At 44.4% G+C, this 14,492-nt stretch overlaps 1 protein-coding gene across 6 annotated transcripts in view; it reads right to left on the reverse strand.

The window, feature by feature from the left end:
- Nucleotides 1-4,617: 4,617 nt before the first annotated feature.
- LOC307193356 (zinc finger protein 621) overlaps nt 4,618-14,492 on the reverse strand; it is a 279,464-nt gene continuing 269,589 nt past the window's right edge. For 4 of the 6 annotated variants that reach the window (XM_079935222.1, XM_079935221.1, XM_079935220.1 and 1 more), the window contains 3 exons: nt 11,037-11,163; nt 10,350-10,457; nt 4,618-8,571 (listed from right to left, as the gene is read on the reverse strand). In XM_079935222.1, coding sequence (XP_079791348.1) covers nt 7,511-8,571; nt 10,350-10,457; nt 11,037-11,163 — 1,296 coding nt within the window. In that variant the 3' untranslated portion in view covers nt 4,618-7,510. Of the gene's footprint in view, nt 8,572-10,349; nt 10,458-11,036; nt 11,217-14,492 lie in introns of all 6 variants that reach the window. The other 2 variants (XM_079935225.1, XM_079935223.1) reach the window with 2 other exon arrangements.

The following is a 14,492-nucleotide window of genomic DNA, read 5'->3' on the forward strand; positions in this document are numbered from 1 at the left end:
CATCAAAGTATTTAAAGCGATTCAAAATGGAAATATCCTAAATGTTCATTAATAAGAGACTGGGTCCATGAAGAAATCCATGCAGTGCAATATTATGTAGCTATTAAACATGACATTATAGATTATTTGTCGACTAGGACATGTGCATGGTATTCTGCTAACTGAAAAAAGGAGTCTATGATACAATATGCATATTACAGAATGCACATTCATTGTGTGTGCGTGTTTGTGTGTTCACCAAAGTATTAAAAGTGGTGAAATTCAGGTCTAGATACTCTTCTAGGCTAGATTTTTGCTCAAAACATGTATTTCTAATTAGAAAAAAAACTTTAAAAAATTTAAAAGCCATTTTATATGATCAAGAGATTAAAAGTGGAAATAATGTAGACACCTCTTCTCAACTGCTTATAAAATAATCAGACATCTTGTTTATGGGAAATGAGAGAGCTGAGAAGGTACAAGAAAACTGCCTTGTCCCAGCACAGCAGTGGCTATAAAGAGAACCTCCTTCTCAGGAACGGACACAATTTGGCTTCACATTTCTGCTACCTAAACATTTGAGACTCAATATTTGCACTTTTGCAATCTAATGGACATCATTCTTTCCATAATTAACCAATTTGCTACTAGTCACTGAAGAACAAATTGCAACTAAGCTGCTAAGACTGCCTGCAAAACAACAGCAAGAAAAAAATAACCTATCCCATGTAAGTAATTACTTGATACACTGAAAATTCCTGCTATACTTGAGACTGTTTTTCTTAGAAAGTTAAAATCAGAGCTGAGAGGGGGCATCGAAATGCTTCAGTTCTGTCTCTAGCCACTGTGTCCCTTAAGCAAGATCATTTACCATCTCTGGAGTTTCTTTTTATACAAACCTGAGATAGAAAATCTAACTTGGGGACTTCCCTGGTGGTGCAGTCGTTCAGAATCCGCCTGCCAATGCAGGGGACATGGGTTCGATCCCTGGTCCAGGAAGATCCCACATGCCGTGGAGCAACTAAGCCCGTGCGTCACAACTACTGAAGTCCGTGCGCCTAGAGTCCGTGCTCTGCAACAAGCCACCGCAATGAGAAGCCTGTGCACCACAAAGAAGAGTGGCAACTAGAGAAACACACGCACAGCAACAAAGACCCAACACAGCCAAAAATAAATAAATTTTACAAAAAGAAAATCTAACTTGCAGTGCATTGTGCTTTAATATTGCATAGTAAACAGCAGGGGAAAGTATATATTTTTATCATTAGTAAAATCCAAGGTGTCCTTGAGTAGGTGGCAAAGGTGTAAATTGAAAATTCTGACCAACCGAAATTTCCTATAACACCACAAATCTATTGTAACTAGTAGGTAGATTGGTAGAAATGAAATAACATTCATTACTGATTCATTTATGAGAAATATATGAGCCAGCCTTATAATTGGGCTTCATGTAATAAAAGTTTCAAAATGTTTTCTTTAAGCAATATATTCTTTTCTATATTATCTAGCTTTTAAAACAATGTATTTAGGTTACAGCAAATCACATAATTTCTTTCTGGACAGGCATAAAATATTTGTACTGATCTACTTATACGGGTGTTAAGAGAACACATTTTGTAAAGTACTTTGAGAATCATTAACTCAAGATATTTTAGAAACAAAATATCTACTATTGTTTTCAGCAAACGGGGGGGGGGGGGGTGCTGGACCACTGGGGGGCAGCATTTGGGACTGAGTTCCTGGAATCTGGGACAGAATGAGAGAAGCAGTAAGAGGAGAATAGAGGAAGGAGGGGAGAGGAATAGAAGTATATTTTCTCAGCCTGTGCCACTGATGCTTGATCACACTACACTTTATTCCTCTATAATTCTGTATTTTGTATACATGTGTATAATTTTGCATAAAATGTATTTCTAAACAGTATATTGTTGCTTTAATTCATATAAATCATATTACAGTGTATCTTAGGTTCTGGGGGATTTTGCTTTGTTTTGTTGTTTTGAAGATCAATATATTTAATATCTGGTAGCACAAAATCTCCCACCTTCTTCAAAATTGTCTTAGCTACTGCCCTTTACTCTTCTGTATAAATTTTAGAATCAATTTGTAAGGTTGCATGTGCATGCGCACACACACACACCCCCTAGTAATTTTGATTGGAACTTTTTTTTTTTTTTTTTTTTTTTGGCAATACTAGGGCCTCTCACTGTTGTAGCCTCTCCCGTTGCGGAGCAAAGGCTCCGGACGCGCAGGCCCAGTGGCCATGGCTCACGGGCCCAGCCGCTCCGCAGCATGTGGGATCTTCCCGGACCGGGGCACGGACCCGTGTCCCCTGCATCAGCAGGCAGACTCTCAACCACTGCGCCACCAGGGAAGCCTAGAACTGCTTTTAACGTATAAATTCACTTGGCAAAAATTGTAATCTTGATATTGACCTTCTCTACCCATGAATATAGTGCATTCTTCAGAGATTTCGGTCATTTTCTATGCCTGTGATGACTATCTGCTATTTTATAGCTGCCCAAAATATTTTGAAAATCCTTTCCCCATTTTAGGATTTCCCCACATTATAAATCTCATTTTCCCAGGTAGAATCCAAAAACTATTTCCCAGAAGCCCTTGCTACTTAGATGTACACATACAACCAATTTCCACTGAGCAGGTACAGCTTCTCAGAAGATGGAAATAAAGGTCATGAGACCATACAGTCAGTATCCTACCAAAATGGTTGTGGGTGTACTTGCTTTTTCTCAGAATATGTAGCAAACCTCCTGGAGGTCTAGCCTCTCTTTTCAGTGGGGTGGGGTGGCAGTCTAGTAGCAGGCACCAGCAGCTGCTGGGTTTCCACTGGAGCCTCTTGGTACTGACCCTGGTCATTTTTCTTGGCATCTATGTGGCATCCCAGCTTGTTTCCTTTTTGGAAATTTTGTAAGCTATCTAGTGGTAGGCAGGAAATCCCTTTCTGCTTAAACGTGTTAAAATGGATTCTGGGGAATTCCCTGGTGGTCCAGTGGATAGGACTCCGTGCTTTCACTGCTATGGGGCTGAGTTCAATCCCTGGTCGGGGAAACTAAGATCCCACAAACCACATGGTAAGGCCAAAAAAAAAAAGAAAAAGATTAATGTTGAACAGAGTGACAGCAGGCCACAAGCTAACATCTTCAAGGAACGAGGGCATGTGACCCAGAGGTTCCAGCCTGATGACATAAGATTCAAAGATGGAGGTTTTGGCGAAAAGGGAGAGGTGGAGAATGGCCTGAACCTGGCACAGAGAGAAAGAGGAGGACCCAAGCTATGTGATATTAGGAATGTGGAAGAAATATAACCACCATTTCAGAGGGTGCCTGGGAAGAAACAGCACCCTCAAGGGATGAGGTTTTGATTACAGCGAGAAGGTAAAGGCAATGTTCAGGGATGCTGAGCACGAAGGGACTTTCACTACCAATGGGCCGCCAGCTTCAGAGAGTGGAGTGAAGTTTTCAGGAGTTGGAGAAAGGTAACACACGAAGACGAAAAGGGGAATTGCAGAGATGTAGAGGATTACATTTGCAAGAGGTGGAGGTTACCCTTGAGTTCCGGGTTCCTTGTGGTGACTGAGATAAACACACAGTACGTGCTGAGAATGTTCTGACAGTCTCAGGACTGTTAACAATGGGAAGGCTGAGACTGCAGGATGGTGGTGGGGTCTGGACCCCTAGGGAGCGAGGCTCTTACTTCATTCCTGCCGCCTGAGGCCTGAGGACAGGGTAGTCTTACTCCAATACTTGGGGCCTCCTCTTAATACGGGCTGATGAAGGCACAAAGCCCTAGACTTCGATTCTGGGAAATTTCCTTGAAGTACTGACATTTCTTTTATGACTTCCTCCTCTCCCATGTCTCTATTCCTCTCTATACTGCCTACTTAACTATTAGGTCACCTATCCTGGACCTCTTTTTACCACTTTCACCTCTTCTTGTTTTACTTTCTGGGTGATTCCCTTGACTTTATTTTCCAATGCTGACACTGAATGTCTCATTTCTGATATCAACTTTGTTTTCAAGAGTTCTTTTTTGTTCTCTGAATTTTCCTTTATTTCAGCAATCTATTGTCTCAGGGTTAGTTGCAAACATCTTCTGTAACCTTAGGATGCTAAATTTTCTTCTTACTGCATAGTCTGTTTCAATAGGGCTTCCCCGCCCCCCCCCCCCCCCCCCCCGCTTCAGCCTTTTCCATATCCTTGGCTTTTTTTCTTATATTTAAAAATGGAGCGTCAAAAAGCTGGTGAGAAGTCCTGCGTGCACAGTTGGTACTTCTGTGTGGAGCTATTTTACTGAGGAATCACTGGTCTCTTCACTTGACTTGATCAGATCTCCCAAAGAAAGTTCTGATTTTCAGCCTAGAAGGTGCACAAGTCTATTAGCAGGTTCTGGATAGAACCAGGAGTAGGTGAGGGGGTGACAGAGAAGGACCTAACATTCAGTGTGGTTCCCCAACATTCAAAATTCCTGCTACACTGCTCCAGAGAAGAGAGAGGTGGGGAAGTGACCGGGAATCTAAGTTCTTAAAGACTTTTAGCCAATTTTCCTGTTCTTCACCCCACCAGCATCCCCTTCTTCCAGAGGTTTCTGAATCTTCAGTTCCTAAGCCTTTCTGGGAATTCTGCCACATGGGGGTGCCGCTCAGCTTCCTGCAATGTGGCTTAGGATTTACCTTTCACAGCTCTGCTAAAAGTCACAACTCTTTCACCTGATTTTGAGCTTCCAAAATGTTGTCATCAGCTTATTTTCATTGTTCTTCTGAGTTTATGCTTTTTAATTTTTAAACTCTTTACTATCTTAGTGGAGTTTCAGGAGGGTGTAAATGCTAACATGTTCAACTGCCATCTTTGCCAAACCCTGGGGACTGCCCTGGTGGTCCAGTGGGAAAGAATCCGCCTTACAACGCAGGGGATGCAGGTTCAATCCCTGGTCAGGGAACTAAGATCCCACATGCCGCGGGGCAACTAGGCCCGTGCGCCACAACTATTGAGCTCGTGCGCCTCAACTAGAGAGCGTGCGTGCTGCAAACTACAGAGCCCACGCGCTCTGGACCCTGCACACCACAACTACAGAGCTCACGCGCCCTGGAGCCTGCACACCGCAACTAGAGAAGAGAAAACCCACATGCCACAACTAGAGAGAAGCCCGTGCCACAACGAAAGATCCCGCCTGCCTCAATGAAGATCCTGTATGCCACAACTAAGACCCAATGCAGCCAAAAATAAATTAAGTAAATAAATAAATAAACAAACACCAAACTCTGCTGTGTATCTTATTTCTAAGTTTATTGGGAAGGGGGCTGGTGGTCTGTTTGCTTGGTTTTTAGTTTTTGGTTAATTTTTTTTGTTTCCCACCACCATCCCGCTGCCCACCCCAACATTCTGAATTGCAAGCCTTCAAACTCATTTTCTAAAGAATGCATCCAAGACTGTAAACATTGCTCCAAGTACCACCTTTCGCCACATCCCCTAGACCCTGCTATGATCTATTCTTACTGTTGTTCAGTTCTAAATCATCTGCAGCTTTCACTTTGCGCTCTCTTTAACCCAAGAGCTAGTTTGAAGTGTACTAACTTTATATAAGAAAAAAATTTTCCTCATTCTTTCATCCAACATGCAAATAAAGCACAAAAACAGCAAAAGGTAACCAATGTCAACCCCACGAACCTTCTGGCAGTGGAGACCTCAAGAACTCTTCATAAGCTACATCAGTTCTCTTTGCCCCTTTTTTTTCCCTACAGAACAAATTTCACTTACTTTTCTCTTTTCTTCTAAAACTCTCACCACCTAAACTACTTTTAGAGGTTTCTCTCCTGAAGATCACTGTGAAATAGGGCAAGCCCTTTATCAAGGTACACCCCCCAGGCATATGCTGCTCAAGGTACCTCTCTCAAAGTGTGGTCCACACTAAAGGTCTGGGCATCACCATGGATATCCAAAATCAGAATCTCTGAGAGTTTGGCCAGAAAATTACTCTTTTTACACCAGCTTATTCGGACACATGGTAAAGTTTAAGAACCACTAATGTAAAGGTTTTTCTGTTAACTGCAATGGAGACACATGTAGACAGCAAAAGCAACTTTAAAAAAATGTTATGGCCCCTTCCATCAACATTTAAGGATTTACTTTATATTAGTGCTAATACAGGCAGACCTCAGAGATACTTCTGGTTCAGTTCCAGACCACCACAATAAAGCAAATATAGCAAGAAAGCAAGCCACACAAATATTTTGGTTTCCCAGTGCATATAAAAGTTGTTTACACTATAGTCTATGAAATATGTAATAGCATTGTCTAAAAAAAAGAACATACCTTAATTAAAAAATACTTTATTGCTAAAAACTCTTAACCATTATCCAACAATGCAGTTTTGTCACAAACCTTCAATTTGTAAAAAACAAGTTATCTGCGAAATGGATAAAGTGAAGCGCAATAAAACAAGGTGCGCCTGTGATGCATAACTCAAGTTCTTTTTCCAGGAATTACTTCACACAGTCCTTTGCACAGTTATAAAAGGTTCTCACCTAAGGTCAAAAGCAAGAGCAATCCAAAATTCCACTTCACTAACCTGTCACATAAGCTTAACCACTGACCCGTTACATAGCCCTCTTTATTCCTAAAATACAATTCTGCAGGCATATTCAGATTTCCCCCAAATCGGTTGCTCCTATTTCTTTAGTAATTTGCCAAAGTTCATGTTTACAATTTGGAGAAAAGTCAATGTAGAAATCAGTGCTTGCAAACAGGAAACCAGAATGCACACCAAGAAAAATTTATGCAACAGATGGAGCAAAGATGAATGCCTTGGTGTATATTTACTTAGGAAACCAAAGTTACAAGGAAACATCTAGATATCAGAGCAAAACTAAAGATTAAAAAAAAACAACTTCATGTTTAAAGACATGATTGCTATTCATCATATAAATGATTGTTATCACTGTATGCTTTCTTTTTTTTTAAGCTGGTTATTTCAAATGATCTTTTGCAGAGACGTACAAGATCCTCAATGAGCTGTGTCAATAGCAACCCAACTTCAACTGCATGAATACACCACACCTTCACCCACTGAACAATCTGCATTCATTTCTAAAGGCTATGGTTGGAAGCTCATTCCAATTCTCAACTCTGACAGGTCTTAAATGCCTCCTCTGTTTCTCCCAGGCTGCTTCTCTCTAATCACAGGGACCTAATACAGGGATGTCCTCTCTCTCAAACGTCCCTAATTCACCAAAGCGTCCTATTAGCACTTCGACCACCAGCAGCCCCACAATGCAGACACAGCCGTTACTGTTCAAGTCTGAAAGGGACCAAAATGAAGGTCAAGTATTTCCATTTTCTACCCAGAAATAAACAGAAAATATCATACAAGCACAGTCTTTAAATATATCTCGATTACAATGGCGCTTATGCCGAAACAGTCGTTAACACACGTACGGTGTAAAAGCCACAAATCAAGCTTAAGTTAGGTTGGAGATCTGCTGTGTGTAACAGCCAGAGAAGTGCCAAGACAGAGCTCACGAGGGGTGAAGAGAAGGGGTCAGAATAACTGGGGAAGGCTTCACAGTGGGAGGAAGACCCTGGAAGACTCGTACTATTTGCACAGGAGAAGAAGGGACTCCAGAGGCGGGCAGCAGCATTAACACGGGCCTGGAGGCAGGAATGAGGACGGCGTGTGGCAAGGCCAGTGAAGGCATGGCCACAGCTGGAGCAGAGCAGGGGCCCTGGAAAGGCATGTTAGCTAAGGCTGAAGAGGGGCCCTGGGGACACAGCAGGGACGGCCCGAGAGCCTTGCCAGGCTTCTTCTCCACAGGGTGCAATTTCTGATGCTGAACAAAGCTGCCGTACCACTTGAAGGCTTTCCCACATGCCTGACACTCATAAGGCTTCTCTCCGGTGTGAACTCTCTGATGTTGAATGGAAGCAATCTTCTGGGTGAACGCCTTGCCACACTCCTTACACTGGTAGGGTTTCTCCCCGGTGTGAATTCTCTGGTGGGCGATAAACAGTGACCTACACCCAAAAGCTTTCCAACATTCCTTACATTTATAGAGTTTCTCCCCAGTGTGTAGCCTGTGATGCTGAAGGTAGGCTGCGCTCCGACGGAAGGCCTTGCCGCACTCCTTACACTCATAGGGCTTCTCGCCCGTGTGGATCCGCTGATGCTGGGTCAAGGCTGTGTTGGAGCTCAGACCTTTGCCACACTCCTTACATTCATAGGGTCCTGCGCCAATGTGATTTTTCTCGTGTACGATACAGTCATAGCTGGACTTGAAAGCTTTGCCACATTCCTTACATTTGAAGGGCTTCTCCCCAGTGTGGCTCATCTGATGCCGAATGAGCTTTGAGTTATATCTGAAGATCTTCCCACATTCTTTACACTCGTAGAACTTCATTCCACCTCGAAGTATTAGATTGGGATTCAGACTGAAAGTCTGCCATGGTGCCTTGCTTTTAAAATCAAAGTGCTGAGACACGTTTCTGAAAAGCCCTCCCACTGGCACGCTGTGCACCTCTGTTTCTTCAGGGGCTTCCTGCTTTACCACTGGCTCTTCTGTCTTAGTCCAGGACTCACCACCTGACCAAAGAAACCACAAGTGTTCCTCGTTACTGAACTGGAAGGGAAACAGGATCCAGTGTTCCTGATTTTCTCTCGTAGGAAGTGATTTTTAAAAAACATACCGATAAGATGGCTACAAGCATCCATAAAGAAGGATGAGAGAGAAAAAGAAAAACAATAACATATAACTGGAGAAGTGACGACACTGGAACCAGTCCAGGAAGTGCCTCTTATAAGGAAGGGCTGGGGAATGAACCAGGGCAGGTGAAATGTGCAGAATGAGAATGGGAAGGGGACTTCCCTGGCTGTCCAGTGGTTAGGACGCCATGCTTCCACTGCAGGGGGCTCAGGTTCAATCTCTGGTTGGGGAACTAAGGTCCCGCAAGCGATGCGGCACAGCCAGTTAAAAAAGGGGATGGGGGTAAGGAAAAGAGGCAGGAGGGGAAAAAAAGAAAAAAGAGTGGGAGAGGTGAGAGGAATCAGCAAGAAATGGAAACAGGTTTTAAAAGAGAGAGAGGGAGATCTCGAAGAAGGGAAAAGACACCCATCAGATGAGCGGCTGAGCAGTGCGGTAACACACACAGAGAAACAATGGATCCCAATGCCCCACCTGGAAGCCAGGAAACCACCCATATTCCAAATTCTAAATAATGGCCTGATAATTCTACTTTTTTTTTTTTTTTTTTTTTTTTGCGGTACGCGGGCCTCTCACTGTTGTGGCCTCTCCCGTTGCAGAGCACAGGCTCCGGATGCGCAGGCTCAGTGGCCATGGCTCACGGGCCCAGCCGCTCCACAGCATGTGGGATCTTCCCGGACCGGGGCACGAACCCATGTCCCCTGCATCGGCAGGCGGACTCTCAACCACTGCGCCACCAGGGAAGCCCTGATAATTCTACTTTTAAATATTCCACATAGGTGTTCCAGTGGTTAGGACTCTGTGTTCTCACTGCTGAGAGCCAAGGTTCAATCCCTGGTCGGGGAACTAAGATCCCACAAGCCACACAGCACGGCCAAAAAAAAAAAAAAAAAAAAAATCCACATAATATTCTGGGATAAAACATTAGTTCTTTCAGAAAGTCAGCCAGAACACAAGTTGATCGAAGAGCCGTAGGCTACTGTGGTATTACTGCTAAAGGAACCACTATTTACAACGTTGCAGTGTGTGTGAGAAACGAGGCCTGGAAACTTTCTTCCTAAAAGAAAGAAAATCCAAGTAAACAAAAGCTCCCAGGACTGGTAAGCAGTCTCTGGGAAATTTTAGGGTGGGTGGGTGTATTGGGTGTGGTATTGGGGGAATATTCTTGCCCTTTCCTCTATAGCCCTATAGAAAACAAATACATCGTAAACCTCACGATTATGACATCAGGAACTTTTAAATACTAAACATGATTTAAACACTAAAGAGACAAATAAAATCATAGCTATGGCACAGATAAATCAGTTTGACCCACAGAATAATATTTTCCTTAAAAGTATGGTTGAAACCCTACTTCTTTGCCATGAAAATTGACATAAAATTAAATATTTTCCCTGGTAAAGTGAGAAAAGAGATGGTTTCAGAGGTAGTGGGTCACAGCTTTCCCGTGGGAGGATAGCCATGTGGATGTGGACAGCGTGCAGCTATGCACTCCTAGGGACTGGTCCTTCCGGGCTCAGCGCGGGAGCTCAACAGAGGTCAGAGAGTATACTGAGTACTACCTTATAAAAACTATAGGGAGCTTTGTTCTCTGCTGCAGGAGAAATATTTCTAGTAAACCAGGAAGGCAAACCGGAAAGCACTAGGTCCTCTTACTCACCTGGACAGATGCCTCTCAAAATCTCTGCTTCCCAGGGATCTGGGCCCCATGGTGCTTCCCCTCTCTCCAGCTGGGAGATCAGAACAGGTGTAGGGAATGGAAGTGCTTCTCCAGCAAGAAAGAGAGAGAGACAAGTTGAGGGGAGACATCCAGAGCTGTTCCTGAGATCTCTCGGCCCACCCCATCGTGGGCTAGCTGGGGAGGGGAGAAGTGGACTGCCCAGGGGACCAATGGGCCACCAGGGGTTCTGAGGAAGGGGTCCAAACTGTGCTCCAAGGTATGGCCAGGGAGACAGTGATTCTCCTCAGGGAGAAAGTGCAAGCTCACCCTGACTCAGAAGAAAGGAAATCCCTCCAGGAAGGATGTATGTACTGATATCCCGGGAGGCTCCTCCACACAGGAGAGGGCCCACATCCCACAACACTGGAAGGATGGAGGAACAGAGGTCTCCTGGGGGTACCCGGGAGAATCCTCACCCTCAGGGTCCAGAACCACGCTCTTCCCTGGGAAGTACTGAAGTCCAATTTCAAAGCCAAAGGGAACCTGGGATTTCCCCACTCAGCATCTCCAAAGGCTGATGAGTGCAGAACTCCCCTCTGGAGCCATCAAACCTAAGGACTACTAGAATCCCCAAGATATCTGAGAAGACGTGAAACTATCACAGAGGGCCAATGAGAGAGACCTTACCCAGGGAAGCCACATTTGCATAATTCTCCAGCATCACCTCCCTGTACAGGGCCTTCTGCACAGGCTCCAGGCTGGCCCACTGGTTCTGGGTAAAGTACACGGCCACATCCTCAAAGGTCACTGGCTCCTGAAACAACAGGTTCCTGCTGAAGCCTTGAGCGAGGGCCAGAAGGGGGCAGTCTGAGCTGCAGGGAAGAGACGGACCTGCCAGGGTCTGTGACTCTGAGCCCCGTGGAAGGTTTGCTCTATGGACAAGAGCATTCAGCACCCCAGCCAGAGGCCAGCCCTCAGCCAGTGTTCCCACCTCCAAACTCAGAACACCAATGCTCTCCCACCTACTCAGTTCTGGGGCTCCAAACTGTCATCCTAACCTCATAACTTGGCATCTGGGGCTCTCCTGCCTGGTAACTGCATCAACCCCTATGTTCATTTCTCCACGGATCTGTCCCTCTAGCACCTGCTGCCCTCATGTACTCTTAACCTGTCACCTAATTTTCTGTACACCAACCACTCTCTCTGTCTCCCCTCAGCCGAAGTACATATGCATGGCCGCATGTACTCCCTGCCCCAGCTTCTCCTGGCCTTCCCCAACAGCTTCCGCTATGCGCAGAGGAGCCACTCCTTAGGAATAGTCCCAGTGCAGCTACATGTAAAAAAGTGAAGTTAGAACATTCTTTAACACCATACACTAAAATAAACTCAAAATGGATTAAAGACCTAAATGTAAGACCAGATACTATAAAACTCTTAGAGGAAAACATAGGCAGAACACTCTCTGACATAAATCACAGCAAGATCTTTTCTGATCGTCTCCTGAAGTAATGGAAATAAAAACAAAAATAAACAAATGAGACCTAACTAAACTCAAAAGCTTTTGCACAGCAAAGGAAACCATAAACAAAACAAAAAGACAACCCACAGAATGAGAGAAAATATTTGCAAACGATGTGACCAACAAGGGATTAATGTCCAAAATTTACAAAAAGCTCATGAAACTCAATGCTAAAAAAACAAACAACCCAATCCAAAAATGGGCAAAAGACCTAAACAGACATTTCTCCAAAGAAGACATACAGATGGCCAAGAGGCACATGAAAAGATGCTCAGCACCCCTGATTATTAGAGAAACGCAAATCAATACTACAATGAGATTCACCTCATACCAATCAGAATGGCCATTAACAAAAAATCTACTAACAATAAATGCTGAAGAGGGTGTGGACAGAAAGGAACCCACTACACTGCTGGTGGGAATGTAAATTTGTAACAGCCACTATGGAGAACAGTATGGAGGTTCCTTAAAAAACTAAAAATAGAGCTACCATATGATCCAGCAATCCCACTCCTGGGCATATATCTGGAGAAAAACATGGTTCGAAAGGACACATGCACCCCAATGTTCACTGCAGCACTGTTTACAATAGCCAAGACATGGAAGCAACCTAAATGTCCATTGAGAGAAGAATGAATAAAGAAGATGTGGTACATATATACAATGGAATATTACTCAGCCATTAAAAAGAATGAAATAATGCCATTTGCAGCAACATGGATGGACCTGGAGATTATCATACTAAGTGAAGTAAGTTAGACAGAGAAAGCCAAATACCATATGATATTGCTTATATGCAGAATCTAAAAAAAAAAAGATACAAATTAACTTATTTACAAAACAGAAACAGACTCACAGACTTAGAGAATGAACTTATGGTTACCAGGGGACTGGCGGTAGGGGGAAGGGACGGATTGGGAGTTTGGGATTGACATGTACACACTGCTATATTTAAAACAGATATCCAACAAGGACCCAATGTATAGCACAGGGAACTCTGCTCAATATTCTGTAATAACCTAAATGGGAAAAGAATTTGAAAAGGAAAAGATACTTGTATAACAGAATCACTTTGCTGTACACCTGAAACTAACACAACATCATTAATCAACTATACTCCATAATAAAATAAAAATTAGGAAGCATCAGGAAGATGGTGGTGTGGGAAGATGCAGAGTTTGCCTCTCCCCACAACTAGGGCGTCTGCCAGACGCTGGTGGGGGACCCTGATGCCCAAGGAGATGGGAATAAGCCCCAAGTGAACCGGTAGGACGTGGGGGTACTGAGCAGGGAGGAGAGGTGGAGGCTAGATAGGACCAGCAGCCCTGACGGGTGGCTGAGAGGCGGGAGGGGGTCCCATGACTAGTGGGACCCTCAGGGGCTCGGATCATGGGGAGCACACCCAGCGTTTCCCCTGCACAATCTCCAGGACCAGAGGAGCAAGAAAGGGGCGGAGGGCGCCTGCACCACCCACTCGGGCCCACGGAGACTGTTAAGTTCCCAGGCTGATTCCCCAGCCCTCCAAAGCCCACTCCAGGCCGCATCGGTCCTGGGGAGGGAGACCGGGGAGAACAGGAGAGGCAGGCGGGAGGGGCCCTCTGGGACTGGAGGAGCAGGAGAGGAGCGAGGGCGTTTGCCCTGCCCACTCGGGCCCAGGATGCCTGCTGAGCTCCCAAGCGGGGTCACCCACCCTCTGAAACCAGAGGTGGGGGGTACACCTGGGCCCCTTCTGTTCTGTTGAGCCTAAGCCCCACCCCCCACCCCCGTCAGGGCCTTTTCCAGCCCTGTGGGTCCTAAGCATAGGCCCTGCCCACTACCCAAACCTCGCCCCTGCTTAGGCCATGCCTTCCAGAGCCAAGGCCTTTTCCATCTTTTTTTTTTTCCTACACCTTGTTTTTACTATTATGGTTCTGTTTTACCTTCTGGTTGTTGTTTCATCTATATTTTTATTTTTATATTTTTTCTAACATATCTGTTAGCTTCCTAGTTTAATTTTATTTTTTACTTTGTTACTGTTCTTTTTCTTTTTTTTTTTTTGCACCACCCTGCACAGCTTGCGGGATCTTGCTTCATGAGCTGGGAGTCAGGCTGAAGCTCCTGCGGTGGGAGCTCCGAGTCTGAACCACTGGGCTAACAGAGAACCTCAGACCCCAGGGAATAGTCATCGCAGTGAGGTCTCCCAGAGGTCCTCATCTTGGCACCAAGACCCAGCTCTACCTAACAGCCTACAAACTCCAGTGTTGGAAGCCTCAGGCCAAACAACCAGTGAGACAGGAACACAATTCCACTCACAAAATAAAAGGAAAATAAAAAAAAGGAGATGGCAGAAAAATATGTCACACATGAAGGAGCAAGGTAAAAACCTACAAGACCAAATAAATGAAGAGGAAATAGGCAATCTACCTGAAAAAGAATTCAGAGTAATGATAGTAAAGATGATCCAGAATCTCAGAAATAGAATGGAGGCAAGGACTGAGAAAATACAAGAACTGTTTAACAAAGATCTAGAAGAACTAAGGAACAAACAAACAAAGATGAACAACACAATAACAGAAATTAAAAATACACTAAGAGGAATCAATAACAGAATAACTGAGGCAGAAGAATGAATAAGTGAGCTGGAA

The sequence above is a fragment of the Stenella coeruleoalba genome (genome assembly GCF_951394435.1).
Source record: "Stenella coeruleoalba genome assembly, chromosome: 10".
Lineage (NCBI taxonomy): Eukaryota > Metazoa > Chordata > Mammalia > Artiodactyla > Delphinidae > Stenella > Stenella coeruleoalba.